At 38.7% G+C, this 13,090-nt stretch overlaps 1 protein-coding gene across 1 annotated transcript in view; it reads right to left on the bottom strand.

The window, feature by feature from the left end:
* The window catches only part of FZD6 (frizzled class receptor 6), a 38,367-nt gene extending 25,334 nt beyond the window's left edge, over positions 1-13,033 (bottom strand). The window contains 1 exon segment of the mRNA NM_001003065.1: positions 12,857-13,033. Coding sequence (NP_001003065.1) covers positions 12,857-13,033 — 177 coding nt within the window.
* Positions 13,034-13,090: the final 57 nt, after the last annotated feature.

Raw genomic sequence — 13,090 nt, 5'->3', positions numbered from 1 at the left:
TGCTATCTAATGTTACTTTTACCAATACTATAGGTACTGATAATAAATCAGAGTTGCACTTGACACAAACTAGACATCGTGGTTTTTCATATGCCAATTCTTTTACAACAATCCTGTGTGAGATGTTCTTACCTCCACTCTGCTGATAAGGAAACCAAGGCTCTAAGAGCAGCTTTCATCGAGTGCCCTAAGCAGCAACTGACAACCAGGATGTGAACCTAGGTCCATACGACTCCAGAGTATGTCCTCTTTAACCCTGATACTATACTTTCATCCAACTACCTTCCCCAAACTACAAGAAGGTTGGCAAGAAGGCTAATAAAGGGGGAATCCCAGGGTGGCTCAGCGGTTTAGCTGCCATTGGCTCAGGGCATGATCCTGGGGTTCTGGGATCGAGTCCCGCATCGGGCTCCCTGCATGGAGCCTGCTTCTCCCTCTGCCTGTCTCTGTCTCTCTCTCTGTGTCTCTCATGAATAAATAAATAAATAAAATCTTAAAAAAAAGAAGGCTAATAAGGATGAAGGGGAAAACATATCAAAAGAGGGCTGGTAATCTACATGAAACAAAAGTCTTCAGTTTGAAAAATAAATGTTCACAGGACATATAATCAAAGCATATAAAACCTCAAATTATGTTTATCACATATCAGATGGTGCATGTACCTCCTGAGGCAGGTAGTTTTTTTTAAACAAATAAGAACACTTTATTTTTTTTTAACTTTTATTTATTTATGATAGTCACAGAGAGAGAGAGAGAGAGAGAGAGAGAGGCAGAGAGAGAAGCAGGCTCCATGCACGAGAGCTCGACGTGGGATTCGATCCCGGGTCTCCAGGATCGCGCCCTGGGCCAAAGGCAGGCACCAAACCGCTGCGCCATCCAGGGATCCCCAAATAAGAACACTTTAAATAATGGGTAGTTAGCCTGTTACTGAACTCATCCCAACTGGGTGAAAACAGACAAATAGAATGAGCAGATTTCCCCAAATCATTTGAACTCAAAAACTTGAATCATTTATGGTTTTCCATAAAATGTCCTGGGTTTCTCAGAAACCAAACCCCAAGATGGAAAAATTACTAACTTGGCTCACTGTGACATTTCTTATGCCTATCATCTTACACTCTGAATTCCATCATATTATTAAACTAGTATTTATATTTAGCAGGACAAGTGCTATGTAAATAGGTGAATTGAGCACCAATTCAAACTTCTAGTCTGATCAGTCCCCTCCCTTTCTCCCCCCTTAGTGACAGAGCTCTTTCAAGTGTGTCAGTAAGTAAACCAGAGCCCTCATGGTCTCACTCATGAATTTCTTCTTTTCAAATTTCATTCTCAAAGAAGACTCAGAAATTCATCCAGTAACTAACCACAACATAAAATATCAATGCTTTTGAGATTCTACTATTCAATAGTAACTAAACAGTCCAGTTGATTATAGTCTTAACATTCAGAAAAATAAAAGGTAGCCTCCTTAAAGGAAATGGTTAGCCCTTCATAGAAATCCTGTGGTAGCTACTATCAGTACCAGCAGAGATGAGGAAGAAGAGGGTAATTAAGAAGGCAATCGATGCCTCTGTTCTAAAATACAACCAAAGTCAAATTATGATAAAAAAAGATAAGAACCAAAATATGCAAAGTATTTTATATAATCCTTTGTTGGAAAAAAAAATGTCAGCATTCTAATTCTAGTTCTAGCTCTGCCATTAACTACTAGTGCTACCTTAGCAGAGCATTTTCTGTGTTGGAGGCTTAAGCCATTTGACAGTACAATGAGAGTGATGAACCAGTGGATAATCTCTAAGGACATTTTTATGACTCAAAAAGTTTATGAAGAAGATAACAAAGACTTCAGTAACAGAGTTGGACATAAATTTCAAAACAACTGTAGGTACAATGAAATTTTCTCGTTGATAGATAATCCTGTCTCACACTGAGCTCTGGAGTGAATGCTTATCATTTCCATCTGCTCAGCAGCCCTATGTGGGGAATCCTAAAGTAGGTGAGATGCTACAGAAGCTTAAGAAGAGATGCAGGGATGCAACCTGGCATGTAATCTAAGAGTGGCCATTTGGATGCTCCAAGTGTTGTGATTCTTGGGGATAGGGCTATGCAAAAGAACAGATAAAGTCATATTATTTCATCAATAATGCCCAGAGTGTCAAAATAAGTATCCAGAGACAATGATCTAGAAGCATCCAATGGCGCTGGCACTGGTGACAGACTGATCCTATGGCATGATCTTAGCTGTGTCCCGGTTCCCTTTGCTCCCCTCTCTATTCTGAATCTGGTTCTCTGGTCTCCCCAGTGACTCAAGAAGCTATCCAATATCCGTCCATTTTCTGTTTAAGTTAGTACAGGTTGGTTTCTACTGGTTGCAACCAAGAAGACTGACTGGTATGGCAATTATATAAAAAATGGGTTGTAAGTGACCTCAGTGAAACAGGAGGAATCCCAGAACTGGTTTTCTGGCCTAAGTGAGGCAAAAGCAGTGAACAATCTGCCAGCATTTGGAGATAGAAATCTGGCAACCCATGGTATACCAGTTAATTGCATTATCCTTGAAATCACTTAGATTCCCAGAACGCCTTAGAATTATGTGCCCAGTAAAGGTAAACTGAGTGGCTACTGCCAGAGAAGCCAAAAGTACGGAAAGTGTGGAAAATGTGAGGAATTCATGGACTGTGGGCTGAGGTGAGTGCTCCTAGGGGTACTGTTTACCTTAGGAAAAGAGTGAAAACTGGCATCCATCAATTCTTGGTTAGAAGAGTGGAATGAAATACAAGGATTAAAAGGATTTAAAGTTTAAGAAGTTGAAAGCCAAATGCACAGTTTTATCTTGCAGGTTGCCAAATTATATCAGTTAAATTTCCTTCCCTTTTACATATGAGATGGAGAAATATTGTGATCTGGAAGCAGTGGAACCCCCAGATCTGAAGCGAGGATACAAGACAAGGTTCAGAGTACTCACACAGGCTCTCTGAACCTGAAGACCTCAGCACACCCCCATCCCTTGTCTGTTGGGACAGATGCTCCTCATCTGAAAGATTTACATTGTAAGAGAAAATAAATGGCTTCATACCACATGCCAATCACCCTTCAATGTCTCAACCTATAAGTAGAGTTCTACCCTAGCAAGCCCTGGGAAGGTCAAGTCAAAATCAAATCTGGAAAAGAGGAGTATACATTATTTGTAAGACACTGTTCACTTAAATTTGGGTTTCTGAGTATGTTGGATTGAGGAGGAAAGAACAGAATATTAGACAGGGCTAAGATACGCTGATACTGGTGTATTCATTCTAGATTCAATGTGCTAGTTTCAGAAATTGGGCTTCTGGAGGTCAGCTGATAAATGGACTTATGACAGGGGCTTTGTTGGACCCCAAACCCAATCCATTGTAATTTCCCAAGTCCATGCATGCATGCTTCAAAGAGCCGTATTTAGCAACAGCATGATCATCATACTGGATTCGTGGATAAACAATATCATGGTAGAAGGGGCCAAATAAAAACCACTAGAAGTCTCCCTCTACCATGAAAGAAAATCAAAAGTAAAACTATAAAGGGGGTGGGGGGCAGGGGAAGGCACTTTCAGAGACTAGCAACAGCACTGAAAACATATTTAGGGGTGTACTTCTTAGCACCTGTCCATTTTGACTCTCCAGCACAACTGAATGTGTTATTAACAGATTGTCTTAAGCAACCTTAAACAGATGGCTAAGAAGCTTTTTCCAGATATGATCTCTATTGTAGCAAATTAGTACAGCCTAGGCACCTCATATGCAGGCCAATGCTAATCTGGTCAATACTTTTTGCCTCCAAAGCCATTTACTTTCATCTAGGAAGAACAGCAACACATCTTTACCAACTTGCCTTAGAACAGTAGTTCTCAAAGAATGTTCCCTGAATAAGCAGCAGCAGCCAGGGGACCTCTTAGAAATTCAAATTCTCCATCCCAGACCTACAGATTCAAGGATTCTGGGGGTGGAAGCAGTGATCTGTATTTTCACAAACTCTTCAAATGGTTCTCATGCACATTTCAAAGTTTGAGCAGCACCACCTCAGAGTAACATTAGCTCTGGGCCTTAAGTTCATCATCAGAGACTCTGACCATATCCCTGCTTCATAGGACATCACGTTGGCCCACCATATTTAAGACATAAAGCTGCTAAGGCCATAGATATATTCCAATGAGGAGATTAACCCTAAATAAATAAAAGGTGCTTCCATTTTGGTTTTGCTAATAGTTTCTGGTAAGGACTAGACACAACTATGGGACATCTAGAGATAACCACAGAAGCTACCTCTCACAAGCTGGGTATTCTCTAATTCACCCACTCATGATACCAGGTATACCCAATAGCATTCCATCTTTAAGTGGCCTGAGCAGCTATTAAAGACATGGGAAAGTAGCATGAGTAAATGCTTATACTCTCAGAACACCTGCTTCTTCCATATTACTGTCTTTTTCCTTAAAACATACCAGCTAAAAAAAAAAAAAAATACCAGCTAGCTTCCCATGCTATGACATACCAGCTATGACATGACGATGGAAGGAACCATAATATAAGCCTGGAATTGGTGGCACTGTAAAGATCCTGAAGAGAAAGTTAGGTTTAGAATTTTACTAGAGAACAATCAAAAGAAGAAAGATATTGTGATTTTTTAAAAAACACATAAAGCTACCACCCCTAAGCAGAGTGGACCTGTGCCAGTATCTTAGCTATACTTTGACTCCTGTACTACTAAGCTAAAAGTAAGTGGATACATATAAGCAATTGTCACTTTGCTGAAACATGAATCCCCCATGGAAGCAAGGAAGCCAGCTACTTTATTACTGAACAAGACCAAGTGCCATAAAATACCTGATTCTCAGCTCAGGATCTGTGCTTTCTACTCATGATAAAATACACAGTAATTCTCAAGAAGTGATAAAAGCTTTACTCCTTATTTTAAAATAGCACCAAACCAAAGCTAACTTCTAGTGATGGTAATGAGAATTGGAGGAAAGTGAAGTGTAAAAAATGATTAAAAAAAAAAAAAAGTGATAGGCCTTACCTAGACAACAGAGTCACTAAAGATCTAAAGAGATCTTTCAATATTTACACCTCAGAGAGTAAATACTGATAAAGTAGCTACAGAGATCTCAAGTAAATTCTATGAGAATGTTAATGGACTACAATAAAATAAAGTGATGCGGGATCCCTGGGTGGCGCAGCGGTTTGGCGCCTGCCTTTGGCCCAGGGCGCGATCCTGGAGACCCAGGATCGAGTCCCACATCGGGCTCCCGGTGCATGGAGCCTGCTTCTCCCTCTGCCTGTGTCTCTGCCTCTCTCTCTCTCTCTGTGTGTGTGACTATCATAAATAAATTTTAAAAAAAAATTTAAAAAAAAATTAAAATAAAGTGATGCAAACTTCGTCACTTATTTTCATGAATGTGACCAGTATTAGGCAAGTGAGCTTCTTTAAATAATACAAAGTAGAGCCTGGAACATAAGAGAATAAAAAGCGGGAATTTACATTATTTCCACAATGGAATGCTTGTTATTATTTTTTTTTTTTGCTTGTTATTTTTAAAGTAGTTCTTAGCATTATAACTTTTTAATTATTTCTCCAAAAGAGTGTTTATTTTGGAAATTAGACAATAACTGGTTGACACTACAAAAGAATCTGTCCAGTAAAGAGTCCATTTTTTTTAAAGATTTATTTATTTGACAAAGAGAGAGGATGAACACATAAGCAGAGGGAGCAGCAGAGGGAGAGGGAGAAGCAGACTCCCTCCCCACTGAGCAGGGAGACAGACAAGGGGCTCCATCAAGGGCCTGAGCCAAAGGCAGATGCTTAACTGACTGAGCCATCCAGGCACCCCAAGAGTCAATTTTTTAATTTAAAACTTGTAGCTTAGAAAAACTCTAACTCCAGGGAAACTACACATTCAGGTACACATTCAACAAATATTAATGACAAATATACAAACCAGAGTACTAAGGCTTCATCATCTATATGTCACATTAAGGTTTCACTACGTCACATTCTCAAGGAAAGGAAATAACCACAACGCTACAGTCTTCTCATGTCTCCTTGTGGACAGGCTCTCCTGCAGGCAGAACTAGTAATATCCTAGACCGTGGAATATCAAGGAATAGCCTGCAGGAACCTTGTGCCTCCCAGCAGCGCCTCCCAGGAGAAGTACTGTTCTCTCTTCACATACCGGCCTAGCCCTGAATCTGCAGATGCAGAAACACTCAGTACTTTCCTACTACTGAGTGGGAAACAAAGGCAGAAGAGAAATTATTAAATTCCCTTACTACCTATAGCTCACTGATAAGTCCTTAAAATAGTCAATGACATTCCTCTAGGGACTTAGCTGCCTCAATGTTAATATTTTGCTAAGGGCAAAAGGCAACCTTAGTCCGACCCCCAGGAATCCTGTAAGTCTACTCTAACATATAAAAATTCCTTTAGAAATTTCCTTTATCTCTACCCGCCCCCCAAGATACATGTTGGCAATCATCCTTTGAGCACACATAGGACCCACTGATACACCTCTAAAGAGTCTCATGACTGAGTTTGTATTAAACAGTAAAAAATGACCTTTCCCCAACAATAGCTAGCCCCCTTAGGGTCCTGGAAACCTTGTTTCCAAAATACCTGGGAGGCTTAGGCTCTCCCTAACCCATTCCCAACTTGAAAGTACATAATGGGCCACTCCTCAAGCCCCCTCCCATCCCCCCGCCCCCCCCCCCCCCCCAGCTCTTTCTGACCACAGCTCCTGTCCCCATATTTTAATAAAACCACCTTTTTGCACCAAAGTTGTCTCAGGAATTCTTTCTTGGCTTTTCAGCTTTGAACCCTAACATCTTTCCTACATTATTACTGCAACACTACATCACAAAGGAAGGTAAGTTTGTGAGTTCTACATTTACACAACAAACAAAACACAACAGCAGCCTCCATACACACACTGACTTGGAACACTTTTGAATATGTCTCGTTTTTAATAACTCGACTTATTTTCAGAATAGTTACAGCTATTTTGAGAAAGTCTTTCCTGAAAAACAAAAGTTAGTCAACTAAACATTTTCTTCCCTTGCATATGGGGATATAAGAGGAGAGAATAAAGAGGAAATGAAAGGGTTGCTGGACTCTTCTACAAGCAGGAAAGTGAAAATGTTTAAAAACCACTGCCCAGCAGAAATAGTCTTTTTTTTTTCCTTAGAAGTTTGTTTATATAGTTTTTCTCCATCCCTTTATTTTTAATTGGATAGAGAGACATTTTAGTGCTCCATATTAACAGGTGGAAAGGAAAGCATTTTTTGTTTTTTTTTTTGTTGTTGTTTTTTTGGCTTACTTCCCTTTAGACGGTTCAAAAGTAGAATGAGACCACATGCTGTTCCAAACACAATACATAACTTTGCTTTTGCGTAGACCTCAATGAAGGCAATTCAAAAAGAAAAATACAATATTCCTGTTTCCATTTTCCCTAGATCAGTCTCAGCTCTTTCTGGATGAAATCACTCTCTCATGGGACATCAACCTCACAATTTGGGAAACAATGGTCTAGATATGAAACAAAAAGGAGCACAATGGAAAACCAGCAGCCATTTGTTTTTCTACTTGGGAGAGTTAGGCTGTACAACATCCTTTTCATTACCGAGCCAAGTTACTATTCAGAATTATAAATTAACTCTTTGAAATACAAGTGACTTCAGCTTCAGATAATAAAAGAAAAATCTGAAGTCCCTCATTTCAAGCAACCTCTGAAACAAAACCAAAGAACCAGAATATCACAGTCAGTGCTCTGTGATAAATCTGGCCTAAGAAAAATTTATGTGGGAAGTAAATAACATATAGCTCAGGTAATATATTAACAAGAATGCCCAATAATGTTTACTTATTACAATACTCTGTGTGTACAATCCTTAAGAACACTTTCAAATACTTTAAACCATACTTTGTCCAAACCTGGGGAAAAATGGCCCATTGCCTGTTTTTGTGAATAAAATTTTACTGAAAACACATCCACCTTCACTTGTTTACATACTGTTCATGGCTGCTTTTTTGCTACAATTGCAGAGTTGAATAGCTGTGACAGCCTGTATGGTCTGCAAAGCTAAAACTATTCATTATTTGGTCCTTTACAGAAAGTTTACATTCCTTGCTCTAAACCAATGGGTCTCAAACTTTAATGTTCATAAGAAATACTTAGCTTGTTAAAACAGCTACCTAGGCTCTAACTTCCCAGATCATGATTCATTAGGTTGGGATGGGGTCCATAAACTTGCATTTCTAACAAGCTCAGAGGTGCTGGTCTATGAACTGAACTTTGAGAATCACTACTCTAAACCATCTCATATAATCACAGATGAGCAATGACAACAGATGCTATGAACTCTAGTAGTATAAGACAGGATAGCCACAAAATAAAAACTAAGGTGTAAAAGAGGAGGGAGATCTGTTGATGTATGGAATTCTTGGCAGCTAAGAAAGCACAATTGGTTGCCATGATCAGCTGATAATTCTTCAATCCCTCTTCCTAACATTAATTCATAGTGAACACTGGAAACGCAACATGGACCAGCAGGAACTGAAAGCAATGGGGTTGGAGGTGTAAAACCCAGTCTGTAGTTTAGAGAAGTTATAAAATGCTTTTTTGTTTTTAAGAAAAAGCCAGGCTATATGCAGGTATGATTTAGTATTTGACTATAGTACAACGTTTGAAAAAAAAAAATCTGAGACATATGGTTTATAATACAATGTGCCAATCAAAAGATGAATTCTTTCATTCCATATAAACATAAATGGTTGGGTGCCTGAGTGGCTCAATCGGTTAAGCATCTGCCTTCAGAGCTCAGGTCGTGAACCTGAGGTCCTGGGATCAGGCCCCCCACCATTGGGCTCCCTGCTCATCTGGGAGCCTGCTTCTCCCTATTCCTCTACCTGCCACTCCCTCTGCTTGTATGCTCTCTTACTCTCTCTGTCAAATAAATAAAATCTTTAAAAATAAATAAATAAATAAATAAATAAATAAATAAATAAATAAGGTTAAAGAGAAAAATCTTTTTTTTTAAAAGATTTATTTATTTATTTTAGAGGGAGAGAGAGATTGTGTGAGCAGGAGAAGGAGCAGAAAGAGAGACAAGGAGACTCCCCGATGAGCTATGTGGGGCTCGATCCCCTGGTCCTGAGATCAGGACCTGAGCCAAAACCAAGTCGGATACTCAACTGACTGAGTCACCCAGGTGCCCCAAAAATAAAGTTTAAGTTAATTCTAAGAAACATGCGTCATGCCAATATCAGAAAGAACACAGAGGATGTCAACTAACACACTTTATTAGAACTAGGCTCAGGTAGAACAAGAGTGGGTGATACGTAAACCACCTAAAACTATCAGTTTCCTTCTCTTGGATACTGCAGATGATAGAGGTAGAAGATAAAGATTTGGAGGTAAAATTCTCTTTGCTGATTTATTAGAACAGGAAACACCACCTTTTTTCTTTATTCAGTTTTTACTGTGCATCTACCACGCTCTGAGGCACTATACTAGGAATTAGGGGGAAAAAAATGAATAGGGGCACCTGGGTGGCTCAGTGGTTGAGCATCTGCCTTCGGTTCAGGGCATGATCCTACAGGGAGCCTGCTTCTCCCTCTGCCTGTGACTTTGCCTCTCTGTCTCTCTCATGAATAATTTTTTTAAAATTGAAAAAAAAAATAAACACCATCCTTCCTCTCAACATACTTGCAATCTAGTGAGAGCCACATAACTAACTGCAATACTGACTAATATGTATAAGGACCATTGTATATTTTAAGTACCATCAAAGTGTAGGAAGTGAGATTACCTATGTTTCGGAGGAAGGTGAAAAAAGGCTTCACTGGGCACTGCTGCAGAAACTGAGCAGGTGAAGGAGAGGTAGAGAGCCGAGGAAGCAGTGGATACTATGTGTACAAAGGTACAGAAGTGAGAGAGTACTATTGATGTGACTTCTACAAACAGGTCAGTTTGGCTGAAGCAGAGAGTAACAGCTGAAGGGACAAGATGGGAAGCTGGACAGGAAGGCAGGGTTGCATATGAAGAGCCTTGAGTGCCACACTAAAGTTAGGTTTATTCTTCTAGCTCTAGGGAAATGGTCAAGAATGCCACCCCCAACATGGACCATGTGGATTTGCATTTTAATAAAATCACCAGAGAAGAGCAATTGGTGAAAACTGTGAGGAGACTCTGCATTCATGGCACAGATGAGAAGAAGAAAGAGAAGTAGGTCTGAATAGAGGTTAAAAAAAAAAAAATTCCCAGCTTAATTTTTGTAGAAACGAAATTTGCAAAGAAGCAGCAAAGACCGAAATTAACACATCACATTCTGAATTTAGGAAATATTTTCTTTTTTTATCCAATAAGGCCAAAGGCTAAAAAACACTTAAAGAAGACATCTGGTCTATGTTGACAGAGAAGACTTTGTCAGATTCTAGTCTCAGACCTTGAACAAATTATAACTTCTCTGAGCTTCAGTTCCTTTACCTATATGATGAAGGGTTCAGGGTTCTTGATCTGGGCTATAAACAGAAGTATATCTCGATATAATTGGTTTCCTTTGTAATGCTACTCATCTAAATTAAATTTTAAATCATTCTCTTATTCTGAGAAGAGGTCAATGGTACAAAAAAAGATTAAGCAGCTCTGCATGATATTTAATGTCACAACTCTCAAATTATAGGATTTTGGACATTCATTATAGGAACTAAAAGAGAATGTCTCTGGCTAAGGACAAATATGGATGGGGCACTAGCAAAAGCACAACACCATGGACAAAAAATAAAATAAAAGAATACACAGGGATTTACAGTCTGACAAAGGTTTATATTCTTTGCTTTTCCGTGTCCTTTTCCTGTTTTGTAGTTTAATGCTGTATTAAACAACTGCTTGATGGCTTCCTTCTCTTATGTCCTTAAACTTACTGAAGCATGATTTTATAGAATAAAACTTAACAGTAAAGTCTATGAAAACGCTTAGCATATGGGGAAGATTATATAATGAGGTTGCTAATGTTAGCAATCAAATAAAGGTGGTAAGAACAAAAATGCCTTCATAATGTTCAGACACAAAACTACCTGGGGGAAAAAAAGAAGCTAGGTAAATAAAAAACAACTTTTTCTTTTTCTTTTCTTTTTTCTAAGATTTTATTTATTCATGAGAGACATGGAGAGAGAGAGAGAGAGAGCGAGAGAAAGAGGCAGAGACACAGGCAGAGGGAGAAGCAGGCCCCATGCAGGGAGCCTGACGTGGGACTCGATCCTGGTCTCCAGGATCACATCTTGGGCTGAAGGTGGCACTAAACCACTGAGCCACCCAGGCTGCCCAACAACTTTTTCTTTTAATCAGAAACAATTGTTTTTTAAAAGACATGTGGGACAACATGTAGTTCTTCTCATCCTGAAATTACAGGATTTAATAGCAAGGATGCATCTCTCCCCTCTCTCTACAATGGTACTGATAATGAACTCCAAATGACGTAAATTTATAAGGCCACTGTTATAATTTAAACACTGTAGCTACTATACAGAAAGGAAATCAGATTTAAAAACAAAAATATTTTAAAGAACTCTATAAGACATGAATTATAAAACATATTATCAGAGAAAAGATGAATGATATAATTATTCTTTGAAGGTACTCCTATTCCTTGAAGGTACTCATTACATACTTTATTTTGCTCAGATTAAACTATCAAAATGGTTCTGATTAATCAATGAAAGTATCGCTGCATTATTTGCTCAGTGCTCAAATGATTTCTTGCATTGGTTTGAAAAACCACTGGAAGATTACCATAATGTAATTCATAGTATCCTTTTAAAGTACATGTACTTAGTATTTAAATGCTCAGCTCTTTTTGACCTGAATCCAATGGGGTAGTTGAAAAACTATTCAACTAAACAACAGTAGAAGACTTTTGAATGCACAAAGTTAAATCTACTCACCTTTTAAATTATTATCTATATTAAAATTGTAGGAGTTTCATCTCTTAGCAACATTCTGAGGGAAAATGAGGGAAAAAAGCCTTTACCACCGCTGGACCCTGCTTCTGAAGAAAAACTACAATATTTGTATTCTTTCCTTCATGACACTTATCAACCTAACAGATCTGTGCAGTAGGGCAGGTTCCTGTCTCTACAGGTAACTTTCTTCCCACACATCCCTGGCAATCTGCATATCTCTAAACCAGAGGCAGGTAACAGAAATACCTAAGGCAGTCTTTAGTGTCACTCTGCTCCTCCCCAGATGTGGTTTCTTTTAATTGAATGCAAATCAAACACTTTAATTAAGCTACAGGTATCCTAAAAAGAGTACTTAAGTGCTATGCTTTTACAAAAGTCACTTTTTAGCAAAAAAAACACTATAGCTCCCGAGTCTTCCGGTAATTGATTTGTTTCAGAAAAACTGTGCCAGGTAAACATTATAACTACTTATGAAAATATACGTATGTAGTTCAAGCACTTTTAATCCAGGCAATACAGAACATACGTTCAATGAATTAGGAAAAATTCAGAATTCACATTTCCAGAGGAACCACCACAGTTGATTCAGCAAGGCAAAATATTTGCCAGGAGCAAGATATTGCAAAATCATCGCTACACCTCATGTAAAATAAACCGTATCTTAAGCAAATCCACTAACAAGGGCCACAAATCTACACAAAACATAAGTTAGTAGGGGAAACTAATTAAAGGATGTATTCAAAATATGACTTGTGCACAACCAAAGAAATCCCTTACTGCGTTTAAAAAAAAAAAAAAGTCACATTTATAGTTTATTCCAGGGCATAACATAAACTATTTCTCTACAAATGTACGAAGAAATACTCACCTCCATTTTCACAGCAGCTGTACTCTGGTCATAATGTCTCATCAAATTAGGGAAAAACGTCATGTTGTAGGCCATTTTCATACATCGGGGCACAGTGATTGGTTCACAAGTGAAAAGACTGTGCCCTCTTACGAAGGGTAGAAAAACACACGTCCACAAGAATGTAAACATTTCCATTTTCTTCAACTTCCTGGTTTTAGCACATGGCTTGGATTAATCGCTCGATCTCTTCAT

The sequence above is a fragment of the Canis lupus genome, chromosome 13, assembly GCF_011100685.1.
Source record: "Canis lupus familiaris isolate Mischka breed German Shepherd chromosome 13, alternate assembly UU_Cfam_GSD_1.0, whole genome shotgun sequence".
Lineage (NCBI taxonomy): Eukaryota > Metazoa > Chordata > Mammalia > Carnivora > Canidae > Canis > Canis lupus.
This window is presented reverse-complemented; position numbering and strand designations above follow the sequence as displayed.